Genomic DNA, 22960 nt, shown 5'->3' on the forward strand with positions numbered 1-22960 from the left:
CTGTAACCCACTCACACTTGGTTTGTTTTCACAAAATATAGAGGGGTCAGTGAACGCGTGTTTTGATTCCAAGGAAATTCCAAGCGCCTTGGTTTAGCAAATGTCGATTTGGTGACATGTCACTTTTCCTTTTTAGCAACCAAAAAGTCCGATAATGAAAGAAGTTTCTCTTTAATTTACTTAACCCTGCAAAATGTTTGCTCAGATTTTTTGTTTGTTTGTTTTGTATCAATGTAAGGAGTACAAGTACAGTTTTGTTATATGGATATATTGCCTGATGGTGAATTCTGGGTTCTTAGTGTAACCATCACCCGAATAGTGTACATTGTACCCATTAAGTAATTTCTCCTCCCTCATCCCCTCCCATTCTTCTACACTTCTAAGCCTCTAATGTCTGTCACTTCATTCTGTATGTTAACCTGTACACATTATTTAGCTCCCACTTGTGGGGGAGAACATGTGGTATTTAGCTTTCTGTTTCTGAGTTGTTTCACTTAATATAATGGCCTCCACTTCCACCCATGTTGCTGCAAACGACATGACTTCATTCTTTTTTATGGCTGAATAGTATTCCTTAGTATGCATGTACCACATTTTCTTGGTCCAGTCTTCTTTTGATGGATGTTTAGGGTGATTCCCTGTCTTTGCAGTTGTGGGTGGTGCTGTGGTAGATATGAGTGCAGGTATCTTTTTGATATAATCATTTCTTTCCTTTGGGTAGACACCCAGTAGTCAGATTGCTGGATACAATTATAGTGGGTTTTTTTTTTTCTGTCTCAGAGATTAAGTCTTTTTGGTGTGAGCTTCTATTTACAAGCATTCCAGGTCCTGTAAATAATGTGAGCAAGTTTTCATTGCACAATAAATTTGGTTTCACTCAGTCTTGCCTGTATCTTATGTGATGGACAAGCATGACGTGAAAATACGTGACCTGAGCTCTCTAGTTCCCGTGACCTGGCAGGTGTGTGGCCTGCCACATCACCTGGTATAAGTCTGTCATAGACTTATATGAGAGTCTCAACTCATTTCTTTTTTGAGACGGAGTCTTGCTCTGTTGTCCAGGCTGGAGTGCAATGGCACAATTTCGGCTCACTGCAACCTCCGCCTCCCGGATTCAAGTGATTCTCCTGTCTCAGTCTCCTGAGTAGCTGGGATTATAGGCACCCACCACCACGCCCAGCTGATTTTTGTATTTTTAATAGAGATAGGGTTTCACCTTGTTGGCCAAGCTGGTCTTGAACTCCTGACTTCGTGATCCGCCCGCCTCGGCCTTCCAAAGTTCTGGGATTACAGACATGAGCCATCGTGCCCAGCCTCAGTTCATTTCTCAAAGACACAAATTCTAAACACAGTGGCAAGTCCTCAGCAGGGCTTTCTTCTCGCCCACAGAATCATCTGAGCCTCAGGAGCTCATTTCAGCTCAGCTGGTGTGCATTAGGTACCTGTGCACAAGGCAGCTGAGCTCTTAGGAGGAAACAGGAAGAGGCCCCCTCTACCTGTGTGTCCTGCCCAGGGAAGGGGTCCTGTGGCAGGGGCCCATTCTGGAACCACTCATAGGAGGTGGGACTTCAGAATCTTCCAGAACAAGGGGAATGCCTGTCTTATGACTTGAAACATCTCCCCCGATGGTTCTATCTGCCTTCCTCATACTCCCCGAAGAACTATGGTTTTACAAGACCACTACTGAGCCTATCTGAGGCCAAGTTTGATTACCGGAAAGTAATTCGGGAAAGCCCTGTATAAACTCATTTTATATGTCCACTCACAACCTTTTATTGTATTTTATCTGTTTGTTCATTTTTGTAGAGACAGGGTCTCACTATGTTGCCCAGGCTGGTCTCAAACTCCTGGCCTCAAGTGATCCTCCCACTTTGGCCTCCCAAAGTGCTGGGATGACAAGGATGAGCCACAGCGCCCGATCTCCACTCACAGTCTCTCATTTCACATTCATAGGTGGTCTACAGATAGCAGGAAGTCTCTCACCGATGACTTTTCCAACCCTGAAAAGATGCGAACAACAACCTGGAGAAAAAAAGATTCCTGGGTGACAGGAGCTATATTTGTAGGAGTGGGTGCCATTTGGGACAGAGCACAGGGCTTGGGAACATTCTGAATTAGAGAAGAGAGGGGGCAGCTTCACCTCTCCTGGGCAGCAGGTCTATTTTATCTGTTGTCAATTCCTGACACACCAGAAGTGCCTCTATTTAGATAGAGGTCAGCATAAAAGGCGATGGCTATTCTTTGAGCACTTAGGAAATGTTTGTCTGGGGAGGACCTGCATCGTTTCGGGTCTATAATGGCACTGGGCCTGCAGAGACGCGTGGAGGCTCCTCTGCTTGCACACTCCGCCTCTGTGTGGGAAGTGGAAGATGAAGACGTCTGAGCAAAGACCAGTGATGGATCTGGACCCACAGTGACTCCCATAAGCATCACATGTCTTTCTAACTGCTTATGATTATGATTATTATTTTATTTTTTGAGACAGTCTTGTTCTGTTGCCCCCGAGCTGGAGTGCAGTGGTGTGATCTTGGCTCACGGCAACCTCTGCCTCCCGAGTTCAAGTGATTCTTCTGCCACAGCCTCCTGAGTAGCTGGGATTACAGGCGCATGTCAGTGTGCCTGGCTAATTTTCATATTTTTAGTAGAGACGGGGTTTCGCCTTGTTGGCCAGGCTGGTCTCGAACTTATGAGCTCAGCTGATCCACCTCCCACGTGCTAGGATTACAGGCGTGAGCCCCCGTGCCTGGCCTCTCACTGGTTGCTAATGTTTCCTGATATGTTTCCTGCAGTGACCTCAAGTCCACGTTCCGGATTCCTCCTCCCCGCCCAGACTGGCTCTGCCTGCTGCGTCCTGCTGAGACACCAGTTGCGCAGTGCCTAAAGCCAGGAACCTGGGCCTCCTTCCAGGTCACCCCCCTGCCTCCCACCCTGACCCACGCACGCCTGTCCTTGATCATTATATCATATGACTTCAGCCTCTGAAATGTGACTTGTGTGTCATTACCTCTCCAGAACCCATGATCACTGTCACCTTTTACTTCTGCTATTGTAATAGGTCCTTACCTGGCCTTCTTACCTGCCTTCTTCCAGTCCGTCCTGTGCTATTGGATGGAATGGAACCTCGGGGTGAGAACACGGCTCCAGGGCAGCCATGAGAAGGGTGCAGAAGGCAGTCAGCCTGCGGCTGGATTAGCACCTGCTGGGGATCAATCTCCCTTCTTTCCCGCTTGACCCATTCCTCCAATCACACGCCTCCCTTAGTACAACTCTTTGCTTCCCTTGCTTTTTCTCCAGGATAAGGAACGAGCTCCTTAGCATCACACCTCAAACCAGTCACGAAGGGGCCTGAGGTGATCTTTGCCGTTTCATCTTTCCCCCATCTCCAGCCCTGAAACACACCTGTCACACTCTAGCTGTGACTTACTACGACTTACCATTCCTTAGAAACGCTGTGCACCCGGAGGTCTCTGGGACTTTGCAGCACCTGCCTGAGCTGAGGATGCTCTTGTCCACCTGAAAAATCCGTGCCTGCTTCATAGCCAGCCGCTGTGCCAGTGGCCATATCCCTAGGCAGGGCTGGCCTGCTCCTTCTCTGGACTCCAATAGTAGTTAAGTGCCTCTGTCACACTGTGATCGCTCCTGTCACCTCCCATCATAGATACTTATTTATCCGTCTGCATCTCAGACAGAAGTGAGCCTCTGGAGGCCTGGGACCCGTTCTTATGTATCTCTAGAATTCTTAGCACCCAGCCAAGCCTGTGCCTGGTACAGAATCATCGCTTATTGTGAATGCATGTCATAGAACACAGCAAGGCAGGCAGGGAGATAGGGGGGTGCAAACAGTTCAGGTACAAATTCCAAGGATGGTGGAAGTTGGGCACAGGGAGTGGTACAAGTGCCAGCGTCTTTGAAGCTGACAGGTATTAATAAGGAATCGGATAAACAGAGAAAAAAATGCAGTGAATCTGACTTCTTAGCAGAAGTGTTTGGCCGTGTTGGCCTGTGGGAAGCTGAACTTTTGCAGCACTGGAGATGCCATCAGGGTGCGTGGCTTCGCTGGAGAACTTTCCAGAAGTACTTATTTGATGCTATTCAGAGTTTCAGAAACTTGAGGGCTACTTTTAATGATCTCCAATGGACTCATTCCCAAGAACAGTAGTAATGTACCACCTGCAAGTGATATTTTGAGCATTTGTAGGGAGTTGCTTCAAATGTTTCAGGTTGCAGTTGACTTTGGAACATATATCCATCATGTCATGTGTCTGGGGCATACAATTCCCTGTAGTTGCTGGGATCTCTCAAAATAGGAGGAAGGAGTGACTACATGGGTAGTATGAGGCATCTTTAAACTTAGTTGACCAAAGCACCCTTTTCCTGGAGACTAGTGTGCCATGGAACCTCACTTTGGGAAATGCAAATCCAGTGCAATCCTTTTTTTTTTTTTTGAAACGGAGTCTCACTCTGTCGCTGAGGCTAGAATGCAGTGTCGCAATCTCTGCTCACTGCAACCTCTGCCCCCTGGGTTCATGTGATTCTCCTGCCTCAGCCTCCCAAGTAGCTGGGACTACAGGCACCTGCCACCACTCCTGGCTAATTTTTTGTATTTTTAGTAGAGACAGGGTTTCACGGTGTTATACAGGATGGTCTCGATCTCTCCTGACCTCGTGATCTGCCCACCTCGGCCTCCCAAAGTGCTGGGATTACAGGTGTGAGCCACTGTGCCGGGTACCAGTGCAATACTTTTATGTTACAGAGAGAAGAACAGGCCTAGCCCAGTGAAGGCCATGAGGCTAGGAAGGTCTGGCTCCTAGGTCAGGGCACCTCCCTGTGAACCATGTGGCTTCTAATGTGTTGTGTGATGGTGGATAGAAACCATTCAAGTGTGTGTGTGTGTCAAAGAGAGAGACAGACATATATACACCCCTTGGCCAGAACTTCACTGCTGTGGCAGGTAGTATTTGCATCCGTGCCATCTTCCAAAAGCATTCGGCCCCGGCCACCCACCCCTGCCCAGCACCTGGTGATTCCAGGCCTCTCAGGGGCCCACTCTGACCGTCGGTGGCTCTTCCCACCCTCTTCCCTGTGATCCAAGCAGAAGTTCTGCCGTGCGGTTTCTGCCCACTCACTTCAGAGACACGATACAAAACAGTTCTCGGGAGTGAGCAGGTGACAGTTGGGGAGGAAGGAGGGGAGCCCTGGGGGTTGTGGTGCCACTGGCAGCCCCAGATAACACGGCCTGCATTGCGCAGCTCTGCCTCGGCCCTGGGCTGCCCTTGGACAGGCCATTGGATGCCACTTGCCTCTCTTTCCCTTTGGCAAAGAGCCCTCGGAAACAGGACTTATTAGGAAACCAAAAGTAAACAGCTCAGCCTCTCCCCAGGGCCCGTGGAGCCTGTTGTCCCGGATGGAAGGGGTTGGTGCCAGCGGCTGCCTAGATGATCTGTGGGGCACGTTCAGGGGTGGAGGGGGCTGGGAGCCGCGGGGCAGAATTTGGCAGTGTAGGCTTGACTTCTGGGGCACATCGTCAGATTGAGGTCGGGGAAAAGGCAAAACTGCAAGCGCCTTCCTCTTGCTTGCTTCACAGCCATGCAGCTTGGAGCTGAAAGCAGCCAGAATAGGCACTTCCTTTGAGTTAACGCAGGTGCCGTCATCCTCCTGTGAGCCGCGGCTGCTCACGGGACCACAGGGGAGGGACCGCGGGGCCTCTGAATCAGACATCACTTTCTGCTCTGCCCCATGGGCCCCTCACACACAGCACCTAGGGACAGATGGTTCAGGAGTCAGAGACGGGGATGCCAGGCGACCCTGGCATGGAGTCGGTCACGCACGTTTCCTCCACTGTCCTGACCTGCCCACTTCCTCCTAACCCATTTGGCTGAGCTGATACTGATGTTCTTAAGACAGCAAAAATCAGTCAGTGGGGCTTGGGCTCTGAGATCTACCTAATATTTGTGGGAACCACAGATGGGCCTCCCAGGGCAGGGCTCAGAATGGATGGCCGGGATTTTAACTCGTGGTTTCCTGATGGTTTGGGAAGGACGTGTGAAACCTCCTCCTCTGTGGAGTCTCCCTTCGCCCCACCCCTAGAACCAGGGGGTGCACATTTCCCTCCTGCCATATGTATAATCAGGGCTCCCACGCGTTGATCCCTGTGGCGTCTCAGGCACCATGCCCAACTCTGAAGTCTGTATGTGCCCTTTAATCACTCGGAGGATGCTGGGGATTGGATATGATCATTCAGAAGGTGTAGATGAGAAACCTGAGGCTTGTCTTGCCTGTGTTCTCCAGCAAGGAAGTGACAGATAACTTTTTTTGTTTTTTGGAGATGGAGTCTCGCTGTGTCACCAGGCTGGAGTGCGGTGGCATAGTGTCGGCTCACTGAAACCTCCGCCTCCTGGGTTCAAGTGATTCTCCTGCCTCAGCCTCCTGAGTAGCTGGGACTACAGGCGTCCGCCACCATACTCAGCTAATTTTTGTATTTTTAGTAGAGACAGGGTTTCACCATGTTGGCCAGGATGGTCTCGAGCTCTTGACCTCATGATCCACCTGCCTTGGCCTCCCATAGTGCTGAGATTACAGGCACAAGCCACTGTGCCTGGCCCAGAAGCGACAGATAATTTAAGCCCAGTTCCATCTCTCTCGTCCACACATGCAGCGCCTTGCCAGTGGAGAAAATGCCCATTTATGCTTCTTTCCCTTCCTGCCTTCCTCCCTTTCTTCTTTCCTTCCTTTCCAACTGGGCTTTAAAGCCAGGTAGAAATCTATCATCTGCCTGTCTCATTCTGTGCGTTAGGGAGGCTAATCCAGGGTTTACTGTATGAGAACCTCCTAGTAAAGTATCTGACAGCATCGCTGTAAAGGATAAATTGGTCATGAGAGGTGTTGTGGGTTCTAGCGAGAGACAATCAGAAAACCACCTAGGCCATTTAGTGAGCTGTTAATTTTCCAATAATATCTCCCTGCACTGTTCACATCCCTGAGCGGGTTCCGTGTCTGTCTGCTAAAGAGGCAGAAGCATAAACCTTCTGGGAGTTCCTGCACCCTTTAATTGCCTGGAGGATCTAAAACAAGTAACAACTTTGAAGATGGTTCAAATGTATCCTGGAACTTTCCTGCCCAGATGCCAAGATGCTTTTGCCTTTAAAATTAATAAGGCACTTGGTGCAGTGGATCACACTTGTAATCCCAGCACTCTGGGAGGCTCCGGTGGGAGGATCACTTGAGTTTAGGAGTTCCAGACCAGCCTGAGCAACATGGTAAAACCTTATCTCTACAAAGCATACAAAAATTAGCCAAGTGTGATGGCAAGTGCCTGTAGTCCCAGCTATTTGAGAGGCTGAGGCTGGAGGATCACTTGAGCCTGGGAGGTGGAGGCCGCAGTGAGCCATGATCATGCTACTGCACTCCACCCTAGGTGACAGAGAGAGACCCTGTCTCTCAAATAATAAATAAGTAAATAAAATAAAAGAAAGAAAAGAAAACAGAAGCCCAAATCCAGAGGGTACTTACTATTTTTATATTTTTGGGAAAGAGATTTATTTATTTATTTTTATTTTTATTTTTTTTGAGATGGAGTCTGGCTCTGTCTCCCAGGCTGGAGTGCAGTGGTGCGATCTTGGCTCACTCCAAGCTCCACCTCCCGAGTTCACGCCATTCTTCTGCCTCAGCCTCCTGAGTAGCTGGGACTATAGGTGCCTGCCACAATGCCAAGCTAATTTTTTTGTATTTTAGTAGAGACAGGGTTTCACCATGTTAGCCAGGATGGTCTCAATTTCCTGACCTCGTGATCCGCCCATGTTAGCCTCCCAGAGTGCTGGGATTACAGGCATGAGCCACCATGCCCGGCCAAAAGTGAGATTTAATAAAAACAGATTCATCAAAGAAAATGTACAGAAATGAAGGGAACTATTAACCTATTTACATGGTTTAGGCCAGGTGTGGTGGCTCACACCCGTAATCCTAGCAGTTTGGGAGGCTGAGGCGGGTGGATCACTTGAGGTCATGAGTTTGAGACCAGTCTGGCCAACATGGCGGAACCCCATCTCTATTAAAAATACAAAAATTAGCAGGCATGGTAGTGCACACCTGTAATCTCTGCTACTCGGGAGGCTGAGGCAGGAGAATCACTTGAACCTGGGAGGCTGAGGTTACAGTGAGCCGAGACTGTGCCATTGTACTACAGCCTGGGCAACAAGAGTGAAACTCTGTCTCAAAAAAAACAAAAAACAACAACCAAAAAAACCAACAATATTTATGTAGTTTAAAGTGTTTAGCTGTATGTGGAGAGATTTCAGACTGTCAGGTTTTAAGTAGCAGCTTTTGTTCTTCCATGATGTATTAATATTTGTCCCTCAAGCAGTAGCAGGAGGGAACCAGAGGCTGTGTTCTACAATACAAAATCTAGCCCCATGGCCCTGAAAAATGGCCTCTGCAGAGAACCGCCACTACGGGTGAGCAAGATGTTTAGAGTGAGCTGGAATTAGGAACTATCTTATTTCTTCACTGAATATAATAAACAAGGACTTGTATTGAATCTGAAGAATATCAGGTTTTATAAAATTCCCCGTCTCTCCTCTCTTTGCTTTTTACTTCAAACATGTTAGATTGAGTTCTGGAGATACACAAACTAGAAAGGGCATTGTAGGAAATAGTTAAGTACGTTGGCCCTTCGGCATTCTTGTTGGTCTGTGTAAACATGGGTGGGTTATTTCAGCCCTGCCAGTGTCAGGAATCTCGTGGGAGAAATCATAGGGGTGATGTAGGAGTAAATAGAATAATCTATGTAAAGCTCTTGGAATGGTGCCGGGCAGATGGTGCGTGCTGGTAGCGGCTGTTTGTCACTATTGTTTTGCTTATTGTTGCTGTAATTCCAAGTTCTTGCCTTCCAGGTTCTGGTCTTCCTGCCAAGGGGCCATGCATGTGCATAGATACTCAACTGTGATGGATATAAAGGGTACTGTAAAAACGGGCACTACCCAGACCACATGGGTCAGGGAGGGCTTCCTGGAGGAAGTGATGACCCAGCCTTGTCTCAAAGGACACATTCAGTGACCAAAGAGAGCTGTGGGGAACACGAACATTTCAGGGCCTGTTGGGGTAAGGGGACTGTGTAGAGCAGTGCTCCCCAATCTTTTGGGCGCCAGGACCAGATTTATGGATGACAATTTTTCCATGGATGGGGTGTGGGGAAATGGTTTCGAGATGATTCCAGTGCATTATATTTATTGTGCACTTTATTTCTATTATTATTACATTGGAATACATAATAATTCTATCACTTATAGTGTAGAGCCAGTGGGAGCCCTCAGCTTGTTTTCCTGCAACTAGACAGTCCCATTTGGGGGTGATGGGAAACAGTGACAGATCATCAGGCATTAGATTCTCATAAGGAGCGTGGAACCCAGATCCCTGGCATGCACAGTTTTCAATACTGTTCACGCTCCTATGAGACTCTAATGCCACCACTGATCTGACAGGAGGCGGAGCTCAGGCGGTGATGCGAGCGATGGGGAGCAGCTGTAAATACAGATGAAGCTTTGCTCGCTTGCCGCTTCCATCCTGCTGCGCAACCTGGTTTCTAACAGGCCCCAGAGTGGTACTAGTGCATGGCCCACAGGCTGAGGACTCCTGAGAACCTGTGCTTAGAAATGAAGAAAAGTCAGCAGAGAGCCCTAAAAGCCAGGCAGGAGAGGAGGTTCAAGAGGGAGAGAAGGATCAGCTCTCCAACCTCCTGGAGAGTTTAAGAAAAATAAAAAATGTCTCTTGGATTTAGTGACAGTGAAGTCATTTGTGCTTCCATAAGGATCATTTCAATCAAGCGGTAGAGAAACAGCCCAGTGGTGTGCTGGTAAGTGTTTAACAATGGGCTCTTGGGGAGGCATTGGGAGGAAGAAGAGGTCCTGATCTGTAGCATTTACCCATTTCCATGGTGTAAAGACTCTCCATGTGACTAAAGCCACCAATTGAAGTCACTGAATCCAGATTAGGAAGGGATGTTCATAGACCATGTTCCAGCTGTCTCCAGAGCGTGCCTGAAATAGCCCGATCTCCGCAGTCATGGTGGCGGCCAGGTGACAAGGCAGAGACGGGTGGGTAGCTTGATGTTTCAGGTTCGTAAACTCTCTGTATCATTCATTTAAACAGCATGGTAGTGTATCTGCTGTCCTCTGCTGCATCTTGATGCTGACATTTGCCCCTCGCCTCCTTTCTCTTGGCACATTCTGATTCTATGGTGTTGTCTCCTCCCCCTTCTCAGCAGATGTCTCTGCTTCCATCTGCTTCTCAGAAAAACCCATGTTACCGTGAAGAAGCTGACATCCGCCTTGCCCAGTAGTAAATATATAATAGGATGTCAAGAACAGAACGGAAGGCTTTGAGCGTACAGCCTCGTAGGGTTTATCACTACCACAGTTCAAGGCAGAAGGTGTCCTGACCAAGTGATACGAGTGCTCAGGTCCACTTGTCAGGGACAGTCTGCACAGTGGAAGGTGACTTTTCATCTCTGGGCCACCCCAATGGGTGATCTGACTTTAGGCTCAAAAAGCAACCTTTTGGTCTTAATCTGGCTCGTCAAGTAGAATTCCCTTACTTGAATGAAAATACATGTACTTTCCAGCCTAACCTGACTTTCCCTGTCTTATTGTTGGTGAAAGGTTTCTATTCAAGATTATGTATGCATTGACTTTCTGGCTAATACATCAGTGTTCTGTGAGTTTAGTTGACAGGATTGGAGACCCGAGAATCCCTTAAGGGAAAAGGTAATAACAGCAAACACTTAAATAACTCTCAGTATATACCAGGCACTCTTAGGAGTACTTTATGTATTCAACCATGTAACAAACCTGTGAACTGTCCATTTTATTGATGAAGAAACTGAGGCACAGAGATGTTTAGTGCTTTGTCCAAGGTCACATGAGAGAGTGTCAGAACTGAGTTCTGAATGTAGGCCTTCGGGGTTCTGGAGTCTGTTTCCTAATCACCACCTTCTGCTGGTTCCTACCTGGTGAGCCCCAGAGCTGAGAATGAGACCGTGGACCTGCGGACCCCATCAAAGTGCAGACAACCCGAAAGACTCCACCTCCACTACTAAACACAGGCCCTGTGCCTACCCCTGGAAGGAAGGGACGCAACAGAAGCCATCCTAGAGCCTCCAAGAGCCCCTTTCCATGCTGACATCCTGACATTCCCAGTCCTGCAACTCCTCTGCCCTCACCTGGTTTCTTTGGTTTCCGGGGACTAATCCAGGCATTTTCCGGCTCCAGATCTGCTTCCGGGTGAGGAAGCTCCCCCTGGGCCTGAGAAGACATCTCTGGTTGGGAGGAGCTCTGCTGTGTGGTACTTGCCTGCCCACTGAATGAAATCTGTCCCCTGTGTACCCCCAGTTCCCTGAATGTTTCAGAATGCCTTTTTTTTTTTTTTTTTTTTTTGAGACAGAGTCTCATTCTGTCACCCAGGCTGGAGTGCAGGGGCGCAATCTCAGCTCACTGCAACCTCCGCCTCTCAGATTCAAGTGATTCTCCTGCCTCAGCCTCCCAAGTAGCTGGGATTACAGATGCGTGCCACCACGCCCGGCCAATTTTTTGTATTTTTAGTAGAGATGGAGTTTCACCATGTTGACCAAGCTGGTCTTGAACTCCTGACCTCAGATGATCCACCCGCCTTGGCCTCCCAAAGTGCTGGGATTACAGGCGTGAGCCACCGCACCCGGAATGTCGTTCAAGTTTTATTTTTGCCCCAGGTAATCCTACTAATGCCTTATTTCTCCACTTCATGAAGCATTTCATTTCTGAAGCCAGTCTATTAAGGGGCTAATAAAAAGGGAACTTGCTGGACACGGTAGATAAAATAAAAAGCACTCCCTCTTAAGATGCTCCTCCCTGGCTCTGCAGTGCTGTGTGAGAAGAGAAATGAGGCATTTGCTTTCTGTCCTCTCTTTCTCTGGGACCTTAAGGGAATGCTGCTGTGGGTTGTTTCGGAGCTTCCATTTCAAAACTCCGGCCTGGAACGAAGGTCTACGAGGCACCTTCAAGGGTTATAGAGAGACTTTGTGGAAGCACAGAAATAACTTTGGAGGGGGAGAGGTTTCATATTCTCAGGCATGTTTACACATCTGTTGTCCCAAACTGGGCTTTAATTAATTAATTACTTTTTTTTTTTTTTTTAGAGGCAGTGTCTCACTCTCTTGCCCAGGCTGGAGTGCAGTGGCATGATCATAACTCACTGCATCCTCGAACTGCTGGGCTTAAGAAATCTTCCTGCCTCAGCCTCCCAAATAGCTGGGATTAAGGCATGAACCACCATGCCTGGCGTCAGATTGGGTTTTGATACTGTGGGTTTAATGGTGTCCTGTCAACCAGGAAGTTGACAGGATCAGGGCAAGAGTCAGTTGGATTTCCCCCAGCTGTTCCTAGTAGAGGAAGAAGACCTTTGCAAAGAGAGAAGGTCGGTCCTGGATGGGTGTGGAGGTCGCATACGCCTCTCCCGGTGCAGCTTGGTTGGGCAGGTCAGTCTTTGAGCACATGTGTGATCATCTACATAAGGAATAGCTGGAACCATATGTTCTTCAAAACAGCTAGAGACCTAAAAGTTCCATGATTTTGTTGACAGCGTAAAATTCTAATACCTTTTGTTGTTATTATTGTTGCTTTTTTTTTTTTTTTTGAGAGGGAGTGTCGCTCTGTCGCCCAGGCTGGAGTGCAGTGGCGCCATCTCAGCTCACTGCAAGCTCCGCCTCCCGGGTTCAAGCCATTCTCCTGCCTCAGCCTCCCGAGTAGCTGGGACTACAGGTGCCTGCCACCACACCTGGCTAATTTTTTGTATTTTTAGTAGAGACGGGGTTTCACCGTGTTAGCCAGGATGGTCTCGATCTCCTGACCTCGTAATGCGCCTGCCTCGGCCTCCGTAAGTGCTAGGATTACAGGTGTGAGCCACCGCGCCCGGCCATATTGTTGCATTTTTTAAAATCCCTCAACTTAGTGTAGTCTTGGCACATGGTCTTATAAAGCAAATACATGACAGGGATCTGTCTTTGGAGACTGTATCTTTAAGGAATATGATTGCTAAATAGAATGAATGTCCGCATCTCTGTCTCAAGACCTGACTAGATGGTGTGTGGAGTGGTGCCTCTGTCCCTCGATCATTGGCAGGATAAAGGTAGTTGAAGCCAAAGATTGAACCTTCACTTTTCCCTACAGTTGAGGGCTAATTAACTCCAGCCTTGTCCAAGAACTCAATTTATAGCATCCTTAAGCTCTTCTTCTAGCAACCTCAAGAGTCCAAGAAACTTTTTAAAAAAGCAAGCTGTTTTCCACAAACAGAAGTTTAGGAATCCGTATCCAGAATTTCCACCTTCTAAATTGGCACCTAAGCATGATAGATGGCTCCCTATAATGGGCAGCTCTTGTTCACTACAGCAGCACGCTAGTGGTAATATCACAGCCTGTGGCATTACACGAGACTGTGACAAGCCATTAAGAAAAAAACAGGCCAGCATTATTGAAATTCCTGATTGCATTTCCATCATCTGAAATATGTGAAGCAGCCTTGTGAACTACAAACTTTTTCTATTTTAAAACTTTGGAACCCATTTCAGCACTCTGTCCATACAGTGGTTGAGAGTTGGAGGGAATTTTTTTCTTATTGATATCTACCACTTTGCTCTGTTAGCTTTTTTTCCGCCCCCTATCTTTTAGACATGGTCTCTCTCTGTTGCCCAGGCTGGAGTGCAGTGGCGCGATTCCAGTTCATTGCAACCTCTGCCTCCAGGGTTCAAGCGATCCTCCTGCCTCAGCCTCCTGAGTAGCTGGGATTACAGTCATGCGCCACCATGCCCAGCTAATTTTTGTATTTTTAGTAGAGATGGGGTTTCGCCATGTTGGCCAGGCTGGTCTCGAACTCCTGACCTCAGGTGATCTGCCCACCTCGGCCTCCCAAAGTGCTGGGATTACAGGCACTGTGCCCAGCCTCTGTTAGCTCCTATTCTTCCAAATGGACTGGCTATGACTTTATTATTAAAACAACAATAACAACAAAAGCATTATAAAGTAAATAAAATGAAGAGCCACGAAAGACATGGTAAGAAGTAATCTTCCCTTGCCTAAACTGTACTGAAGCTGAAGGCGTAAATTGTATGTATTTCATCCCACTGTTATTTCTGTTTACCATTTGTGTATGTGTTTCTACTTGCAGTGCTGTAGAATCATTGACTCATAAGAACGTCAGATGAAAGGGTCCTGGACCATCTGGGTGAGCACAGTCTCGACATGGGAATATTATCTGTTGACTCCTAGCTAGACAGGACTATCAGCAGTGGTGCAGTTGCTATCTTCCAAGACAGCACCCTCCATCTGGGGACAACCTAACTATTAGGAAATCCATTTTTGTGTTTGAATCTCTTGCTTTATAAACTTTTCCTGTTGGGACTATGTCATAATGATGACAGTGATGGATAATTTCATGGAGTGCTTACTGTGAAATACTGTGCTTAGGACTTAAGATAGCACCTCATTCAATCTTTGCAAGAATTTTTCAAGGCAAGCAATAATATCCTGATTGTACAGGGAAGAAAACTGAGAGGCAGAGAGGAGAAAGTGACTTGCCCAGTAAATGTGGGCGTCTGATGGCAGAGACTGTGTAATAATACCATGTTCTGATGCCTCTTCTTGTTTTCTCTGGCCCCTCTTCTATACTCAGTTTCTTAACCCCCTCTCCCAGTCCCATCAGGTATTGTTTCCACACCCCTGCCTGTCTCTTTCTGATTGTTTTCCGTTTTGTAACATTATTAGAGCTAACTCCCAATACTTTAGATGTGAACTGATCTTTGTAACAGACAGACAATGGAATCCTTTCCTGGCTAGTTCTGAACAAAGTGTTCAGATGGTCTAAGGATCACATTTACTTTTTTTTTTTTTTTTTTTAATTTTGAGACAGAATTTCGCTCTTGTTGCCTGGGCTGGAGTGCAGTGGTACGATCTCGGCTCACTGCAACCTCCACCTCCGGGGTGCAGGCGATTCTCCTGCCTTAGCCTCCCGAGTCGCTGGGATTACAGGCGTCTGACACCACGCCTGGCTAATTTTTTGTACTTTTAGTAGAGACCGGGTTTCACCATATTGGCCAGGCTGGTTTCGAACTCCTGACCTCACAATCCGCCTGCCTTGGCTTCCTAAAGGTCTGGGATTACAGGCATGAGCCCCTGCGCCCGGCCTAGGATCACATTTCCTTTTGTAGGGGCAGAGTTTTGGGTACAGTTGAGTTTTTTTTTTTTTTTTTCCTTCAAGGTAAGCGATAATATCCCAATTATAAAGGGAAGAAAACTAAGAGGTAGAGAAGAGAAAGTGACTTGGCCAGTAAGTGTGGGAGTCTGATGGCAGAGGCGATGTAATAATACCATGTTCTGATCATCACCTCCATCACACAATCCCTGTTAACTTACAGCTGCCCCATACTCTACTTTTCTCCTTAGTTATTATTATTTTTTTTGAAACTGAGTCTTGCTCTGTCGCCCAGGCTGGAGTGCAGTGGCGCCACCTTGGCTCACTGCAAGCTCCGCTTCCCGGGTTCAGGCCATTCTCCTGCCTCAGCCTCCCCAGTAGCTGGGACTAAAGGCGCCCACCACCACGCCCAGCTAATTTTTTTTTTTGTATTTTTAGTAGAGATGGGGTTTCACCATGTTAGCCAGGATGGTCTCGATCTCCTGACCTTGTGATCCGCCCGTCTCGGCCTCCCAAAGTGCTGGGATTACAGGCATGAGCCACCGCGCCCGGCCAGTTATTATTTTTTAACCCAGGACAGGTAGGGTAGGGTGATGTTAAAGGAGCCAGACTGCCTTGATTCTCACACCAGATTTTCTACTTTGTAGCTCTTGTCACCTAGAGCACTGGACCTCTCTGAGTCTCAGTTTCCTTATCTCCAAAATGGGCTTGGCAACAGGAGTTCCCTGTGTGGGTTGTGAGGATTGAATTAATAAATACTGGGAAGCCCTTCACACACATACTGCTGTGTAGCAAGTATTCACTCGGTGTTGTCACTATGCCCTAGCTTTGCTGTTGTTGTGTGCACATGTAATCCAGATTGCTGACAAAAATAGGCAACTGTGGATTGACATTATATACACATTTAAGCAAATGCAACCATATGCATCTCTCTCTTATGAAATTAAAATACTGTACAGTTATATTTTGCATGTGTTCCACATATTGTAATAGCCATAGTTTTATATATTACAAAGTGCTAAATAGCTATTCACTTTATGGGGTTGAATACACAGAAATAGGTGCTCCATACTTGAATGGGCAATTGAAATAATTTTTGAGGGAAATTTTGATGACTGTGTAGTAATTGTTGCCTTTCTTGCTGACTTTCTATTCTAGCTTCTTTTTAAATTTTGACTAAGTCCGGGTTGAGAGGCCTTGATAAGCCCTTGGAAACCTCCACCCCACCTACCCCAAATTATCTGGTCACCCCTTAGGGTGCGCCCTCACCCTCCACAAGACTTATTCACCATGTGCGCTAGGGCTACCAGCTGTTGTTACACAGGGACTCGGATGTGTCTCATATCCTCTGGTTCTTTGAGTACCAGCCATACCAGCTATTGTGTTAGAACCTGCTGACATGGAGTAATCAGCCGCAAGTCTCCATCCTTAGAAGTGTGTGTTCAAAGAATTACAACCCAGTGTGGCCCAGCAAGCACATTACCAGCTAATCAACTCAGCAGGTGCCTGGACCTGGGGCTTCCCAGTGAAGATGACGTTGGAGATGGGCTTACAGGGTTGGGGGGCTGGGAGCTGGAGGACTGAGAACCCATTCTGAGGAGGAATGGCAGGCAGAACGCCTGAGAGCTCCGGAGGGTTCCTGAGCAAGGAGTCTCTGGGACCAGGGGATGGGCAGGAGGAGGCAGAATTGGTGGAGTTAGATGAGGGGGCCTCCTGGGCCACCCCTAGGAAGGAAGACCCAGGTCCCTCAGGTGATTGGGAGCCATTGGTAGCTTTCAGCAAGAGGAACTCACTATTTTTGACTCTCGATTAAGATTTGCTGCATTTTATATTTCATTTCCATCTGAATAAGAAAATATACTGGAGTAATTAATGTATTCAAGTATAGGTTCTGGAGGGAGGTTGTTCAAATTCTTTGCCCCTCTTTGTAAATGGAACTTAGGAAAGGAGTCTGTGTGTGTGTACGTGTGTGTAGGTGTGAGTGTGTGCACTTGCGTGTAGGTATGTGTGCATGTGTACATGTATAGTTATGTGTAAGTGTGTGTATATCGGTGTGCATGCATGTGTGTGCATGTTTGTGTGTAGGTGTGTGTGTATTTGCAAAATGTAACTCAATAATATAGAGTATGTGTATGGTTTATGGGGGTATCTATATAAAGTGTGTGTAAGAGTGTAAGAGTGTGAAATCATTAATAGGTATATGTATAGTTAATATTACATAAATTATTATATAAATTAATAATACATGTGTATAAAAGGTAATGTATGAGTAATAATAGGCAGTATGTTAATATGGGCGATATGTATATATATATATGTGTGCTAAATTAAGAGTATAAATTAATAGGTGTGTACATATGTATGTGTGTATAAGTGTGTGTAAGAATGTGTATGCATAAAGTGCGATACATATGCTAAGCGTGTATAAATTAATATGTGTGTTTGCAAGTGTGTTGTCTTGTGTATAAATTAATGTGTGCATGTGTGTTGGTGTGTGTATAGGTGGGGGTGTGTGAGTGTGCACGTGTGTTGGTGTATGTATAGAGTGTGTGTGCTTGTGTTGGTGTGTATAGGTGTGGGTGTGTGCATGTGTTGGTTTATGATAGGTGTGTTTGTGTGTGCCTGTGTTGGTGTGTATAGGTGTGTGAGCATGTGTGTATGTGGGTGTGTATATGTAGGTGTGTGTATAAATGTGTTAGTGCGTGTGTGAATGTATACGTGTGTAGTTTCATATGAGTGTGCACATGTGTGTTTAAAATATGGTTAAAAGTTGGTAAGGAAATAGGAAGAAATGAAATTAGTTTTCCAAGTGTGGGCAGCCTTGAATATTTTAGTCTTATATAATGTTTCAGAATTGATTGAATAACAAAACGAGTTATCTTGGACAGTAGTTGGAGTAGCTAACATTTATCGATGCTACAGGGAAACAGACTGTTCTAAACCCTTTACATGAATTACCGCATTAAATCCTCGAATCAGCCTCTCAAGTAGCTACTGTTTTTACCCACCCTTTACGGAAAAATCCAAAGGACAGAGAGGTCAAGTATCTTTTTTGTTTTGTTTTTTTTTTTTTGAGACGGAGTCTCGCTCTGTCGCCCAGGCTGGAGTGCAGTGGCTGGATCTCAGCTCACTGCAAGCTCCGCCTCCCGGGTTTACGCCATTCTCCTGCCTCAGCCTCCTGAGCAGCTGGGAGTACAGGCGCCCCAGGCCACGCCCGGCTAGGTTTTTGTATTTTTTAGTAGAGACGGGGTTTCACCGTGTTAGCCAGGATGGTCTCGATCTCCTGACCTCGTGATCCGCCCGTCTCGGCCTCCCAAAGTGCTGGGATTACAGGCTTGAGCCACCGCGCCCGGCCAGGGCCAAGTATCTTCCCACCAGCTGGAGTAGAGGAGGCAGGGCCCAGGTGGTCTCTGCCCTGAGTCCATATTTATTATAACCGTTGAATTATCGGACACCCACTTCAGTGGCATTTATTCAGTGAAATGTTTGGGGTGCGGGGAAGGGGTGGTGGTGACCGGAAGTTTAGCCTGGGGATCGCCTTTTTAATATCCCTGTCTCGTCATAAAAATTCAAGGCATGTTCTAATCAACTAAGCACTTCACCGGCAACTTCTCGTAAGCAAGGTGAGTGGTAGATTTGTTTTCTTCAAGGATGCAAGCAGCTGATCGAATTGGGAGGAAAGTTATTAGTTGCAAAAGCATTTAAGCTTTGCAGTAAGATTACTAGTGCACCAAAGGAATCGTGACTGTTAAGCCCTCTAGCTGATTAACTGGTGCTATTATTTTATTTTTAAATGTTGTCGTTTTTTCACAACAAGCAAAGCAATGTGTATTCCTAGAAGACAAATGAGGAAAAATACATCAGCAAAAGGAGGAAAAACACTCATATAACTCCACTAGCCAGAAATTCCCAGTGTTAACTCCTGACGTCACTTAGGGTAAATATCCCCATTCTCTCTTCTTGCCCCCAGAATAAATTAGCAGTAGCTTTTCCTGGAGCAAGGGAACAAGCCACTTGTGTGGTGGGCAGATATGCAGGCTGTGATCGCTAGAAAGTGAGGCATCCCAGGGCATGGCAGTTGGTATTTTCTGCTTTGGGGAGAGCCATTTCTTCTCTTTAAGGAGAGAAGTAATTTTCTGTCCCACCTGCACCTGTTTTCTGGCCTTGGGACCAAATGTCAAGATCCCGAGTGGCGAGCACGCCCTTCCTTCGGCTTTTCTAGTTGCTGAGATACCTGCCCGGTTATTTTTTTCTCCTCCAGATTGCATGTCTCTGATTCACCAGTGACACAAATATGGAACAGTCACATAAGACAGAAATGAGGTGGGGAGAAAAAGCATGTCACTGAAATGCTGGTTTCCACTGGTGAGCTCCTTGAAATCCTGATAGAACCTTTTCCACATGAAACGTAAAGTGGTGTGCTTTTCAGAACATTAATTGTATTCAATAGCCCAACAATTGGATTACAGCAGTTTATCTGTACTGATTTTGCATTGCCATTTCAGAATTTTCTCTTTAATTGCTACCTCTTCAGTAAGGTTTAGGGTAGAATACTGTCACTATTTACATAATCATTTGCATATTTTGTATTAATTCGTATTTGTTTTGGATCTAGGTATTGAGAGGTGACTTAATTAGATCCAGCGGTTCATGGCTTGTGATCAGCAGCCGATTCAGAGCTTTCTGTTTCTCTCTGTCTTCCTCATTTCCTATTCCTCCCTCCATAGATGTCCGCTATAATGGACTTGCTAAATCTCTGAATACACAGGCATCCTCCTAATTTTTTTTTTCATTTTGTGGTGTGCATGTATGTGTAAATTTTTGTATTTTTAATTTGTACTTTTGATTGTATTTTTAATTTTTGAATGGTATTCTTCGATAGATTTCATTCTGTTACTTCGCACTTTCAGTGCACCCTCTTTCTAACATCTGTCCGTGCTACTTACTCTGTTTAATCTAGTTCATTGTTTATAGCTGCTTTTACCCCATTTTATCTCCATCTCCCTGGTGATGGATGACCGAACCGTCTTGCACTTGTGTGTCCATAAAGAAGATCATGGATGAAAACCCTTGTTCATGCCCCTTCAAAGACTCATGGGGGAATTTTTTGGGAGCCTCTTATTCAGAAGAAGACATACAGTTACTTTTCATTTAAGTATCAGGTAATGCTTAATTTCATTAAGCATTGCCAGAATATTTTATTTTTTACTAAGTATTAATTGAGTACTTTCTATTTTCATCACATTAGGCTTGGTGTTTAGAGGGATTCATGAGAGAAAAAAAAGAGACTCTTCTCAAGAAGTTTAAAATTTGCGTAGGAAGAAAACAACAAAATGAGAGTGTATGGGTAGTAGTAATAATAGTTGCAGTTTATTTGTCATATACCAATCAGTGACATATATCATCTTAATATGCATAACCCTGTGAGGGTATATTATTAATTCCATTTTACTGTTAAAGAAAAGGCAGTTCAGAGTGGCTAAGTAAATTGCCTAAGTATGCACAGCAAAGATGGTGGCAGTGCTGAGGTTTAAACCCATATTTCTCTTACTCCAAAGTCTCTGCTCTCTCAGTGCTAGGCAGTACTGCTACCTGAGATGTCTGCTTTTAAAGAAGCCATTGAATCTTTGCATATAGCAGGAGCTCAGTAAATATTTTTGAATTACTGGTTGAAATAATCATGGCAAATGCGTTTGAGTGCTATCTGCTAAGCTGTTTAAGTACTTTATGTCTACTAAATTGTTCCAATTTCACAGTAATCCTATAAAGTTGGCATTACTCTTATCCCTGTTTTTCTCCTGAGGAAACTAAAGCATAGAGAGGGTGAATAATGACCAAATTAACACAGAGCTGGATTTTTTTTTTTTTTTTTTTTTTTTTGAGACAGGGTCTTGCTCTGTTTCCCAGGCTGGAGTGCAGTGGTACAATCATGGCTACTACAGCCTCAACCTGATGGTCTCAAGTAATCCTTCTACCTCAGCCCCTGAGTAGCTGGGACTGCAAATGTGTACCACCATGCTTGGCTAATTTTAGAATTTTTGGTAGAGGAAGGGTTTTACTATGTTGCCCAGACTGGTCTTAAATTCCTGGCCTCAAATGATCCTCCTACTTCAGCCTCCCAAAGTGTTGGGATTATAGGTGTGTGCCACTGTCCCCTGCCTGGATTTTTAAAATTATTAAAAATTACATTTTAATGTTAACATTTTAATTTCAAGATAATTGTAGGTTCACATGTAATTGTAAGAAACAATATACAGCGAGATCTCACGTACCTTTTACCAAGTTTCCCCAGATGGCAACATCTTGCGAAACTGTAGTACAATATTACAACCAGGATATTGACATTGACAGAAGCTTCTGGAATTCCCCATGGTGCTGTTTTGTAGCAAACCCACTTCCCTCCTGGCATGATCTCACCCCCTGCCTAACCTCAGGTAACCTGTAATCTCTTCCCCATTTCTATGGTTTTGTCATTTCAAGAATGTTATATAAATTGAATCACATAATATGTAACCTTTTGGGATCTCCTTCTTCACTCAACTTTCACTGGAGATTTCTCTAAGTTGTTGCATGTATCAGTAGTTGTTCTATTTGATAACTGAGAAGTATTCCACAGTTTGGGTGTAACTCTTTGTTTAACCATTCACCAGTTGAAAGACACCTGGTTTGTGTCCAGTTTTTGACTATTAAAAAATAAAGCTGCTATAAACGTCCATGTACAGGTTTTTGTGTGAATATAACTTTTTATTTCTCCGGGATAAATGCCAGGAGTTCAATTGCTAGGTTGTATGGTGATTGCGTGTTCCATTTGTAAAGACACTGTTTGGCACCGAGTGGCTGTGTCATTTTACATTCCCACCAGTAATGTGTGAGTGATCATTTCTCTGCATTCTCCCCAGGATCTGATGTTGACGTCATTTTGTGATTTTAGCTATTCTCATAGGTGTGTGGTAGTGTCTTATTGGAATATTAATTTGCATTTCCCTGATGACCAATAATGTTGTACATCTTTCCATGTGCCTGCTTGCCATGTGTTTATCTTCTTTGGTGAAATGTCTCTTCATGTCTTTTGCTCGTGTTCTATTTGGGTTGTTCACTTTTTTTGCTATTGAGTTTTGACAGTTCTTTATATAGTCTGAATATTAGTCCCCTGTGGGGTATGTGGTTTGCAGATATTTTCTTCCCCTCTGAGTTTGTCCTTTTGTCCTCTTGATGGGGTCATTCACAGAGCAAAAGTTTCTAATTTTGATGAAGTCCAATTTATCCTTTTTGGAAAAAATGCAGGATGCTTTTGGTTTCAGTTCTAAGAACTCTGTTTTGCCTTAGATCCTAAAGATGTTCTCTTATTTTTTCCTGTTTTACACTTCAACTTCTACATTAAACTCCATGACCCATTTTGAGTTAATTTTTGTATAAGGGGTGAGATTTATACAAACAAAAAGCTTTACTTTTATTGTCTGTTACTCCAATTTGCCTGTTGCTCCAGTTGCTCCAGCACCATGTGTATGAGAGGCTGTCGTTCTCCACTGAATTGCTTCTGCGTCTTTATCAAAACTCATTTGGGCTTGGATATATGGGTTTATTTCTGCGTTCTCTATTCAGTTCCACCAATCTGTGTTCTGTCCCCCTAACAGTACCGCATTGTCTGATTACTGTAGCTATATAATGGGTCCAGTAGTCTTACTCTTCCCACTGTTGTTTTTCAAAGTTGTTTAGCTATGCTCTAGTTCCTTTGCCTTTCATATACATT

General features: G+C 45.4%; 1 protein-coding gene across 12 annotated transcripts in view; it reads left to right on the top strand.

Moving 5' to 3' along the window:
- CAMK1D (calcium/calmodulin dependent protein kinase ID) overlaps positions 1 to 22960 on the top strand; it is a 489271-nt gene that overhangs the window by 256783 nt on the left and 209528 nt on the right. Inside the window, exon 1 of one of the 12 annotated variants that reach the window (XM_031652520.1) lies at positions 8186 to 9847. The exons of 9 other annotated variants lie outside the window; for them this stretch is intronic. Coding sequence is in view for 1 of the 3 variants with exons in the window: in XM_031652517.1 (XP_031508377.1) it covers positions 22116 to 22153 (38 nt within the window). In the remaining 2 variants the exon portion in view is untranslated. Of the gene's footprint in view, positions 1 to 8185; positions 9848 to 21326; positions 22154 to 22960 lie in introns of those variants that run through there. 2 more of the 12 variants (XM_031652522.1, XM_031652517.1) reach the window with 2 other exon arrangements.

Source organism: Papio anubis, chromosome 11 (assembly GCF_008728515.1).
Source record: "Papio anubis isolate 15944 chromosome 11, Panubis1.0, whole genome shotgun sequence".
NCBI lineage: Eukaryota > Metazoa > Chordata > Mammalia > Primates > Cercopithecidae > Papio > Papio anubis.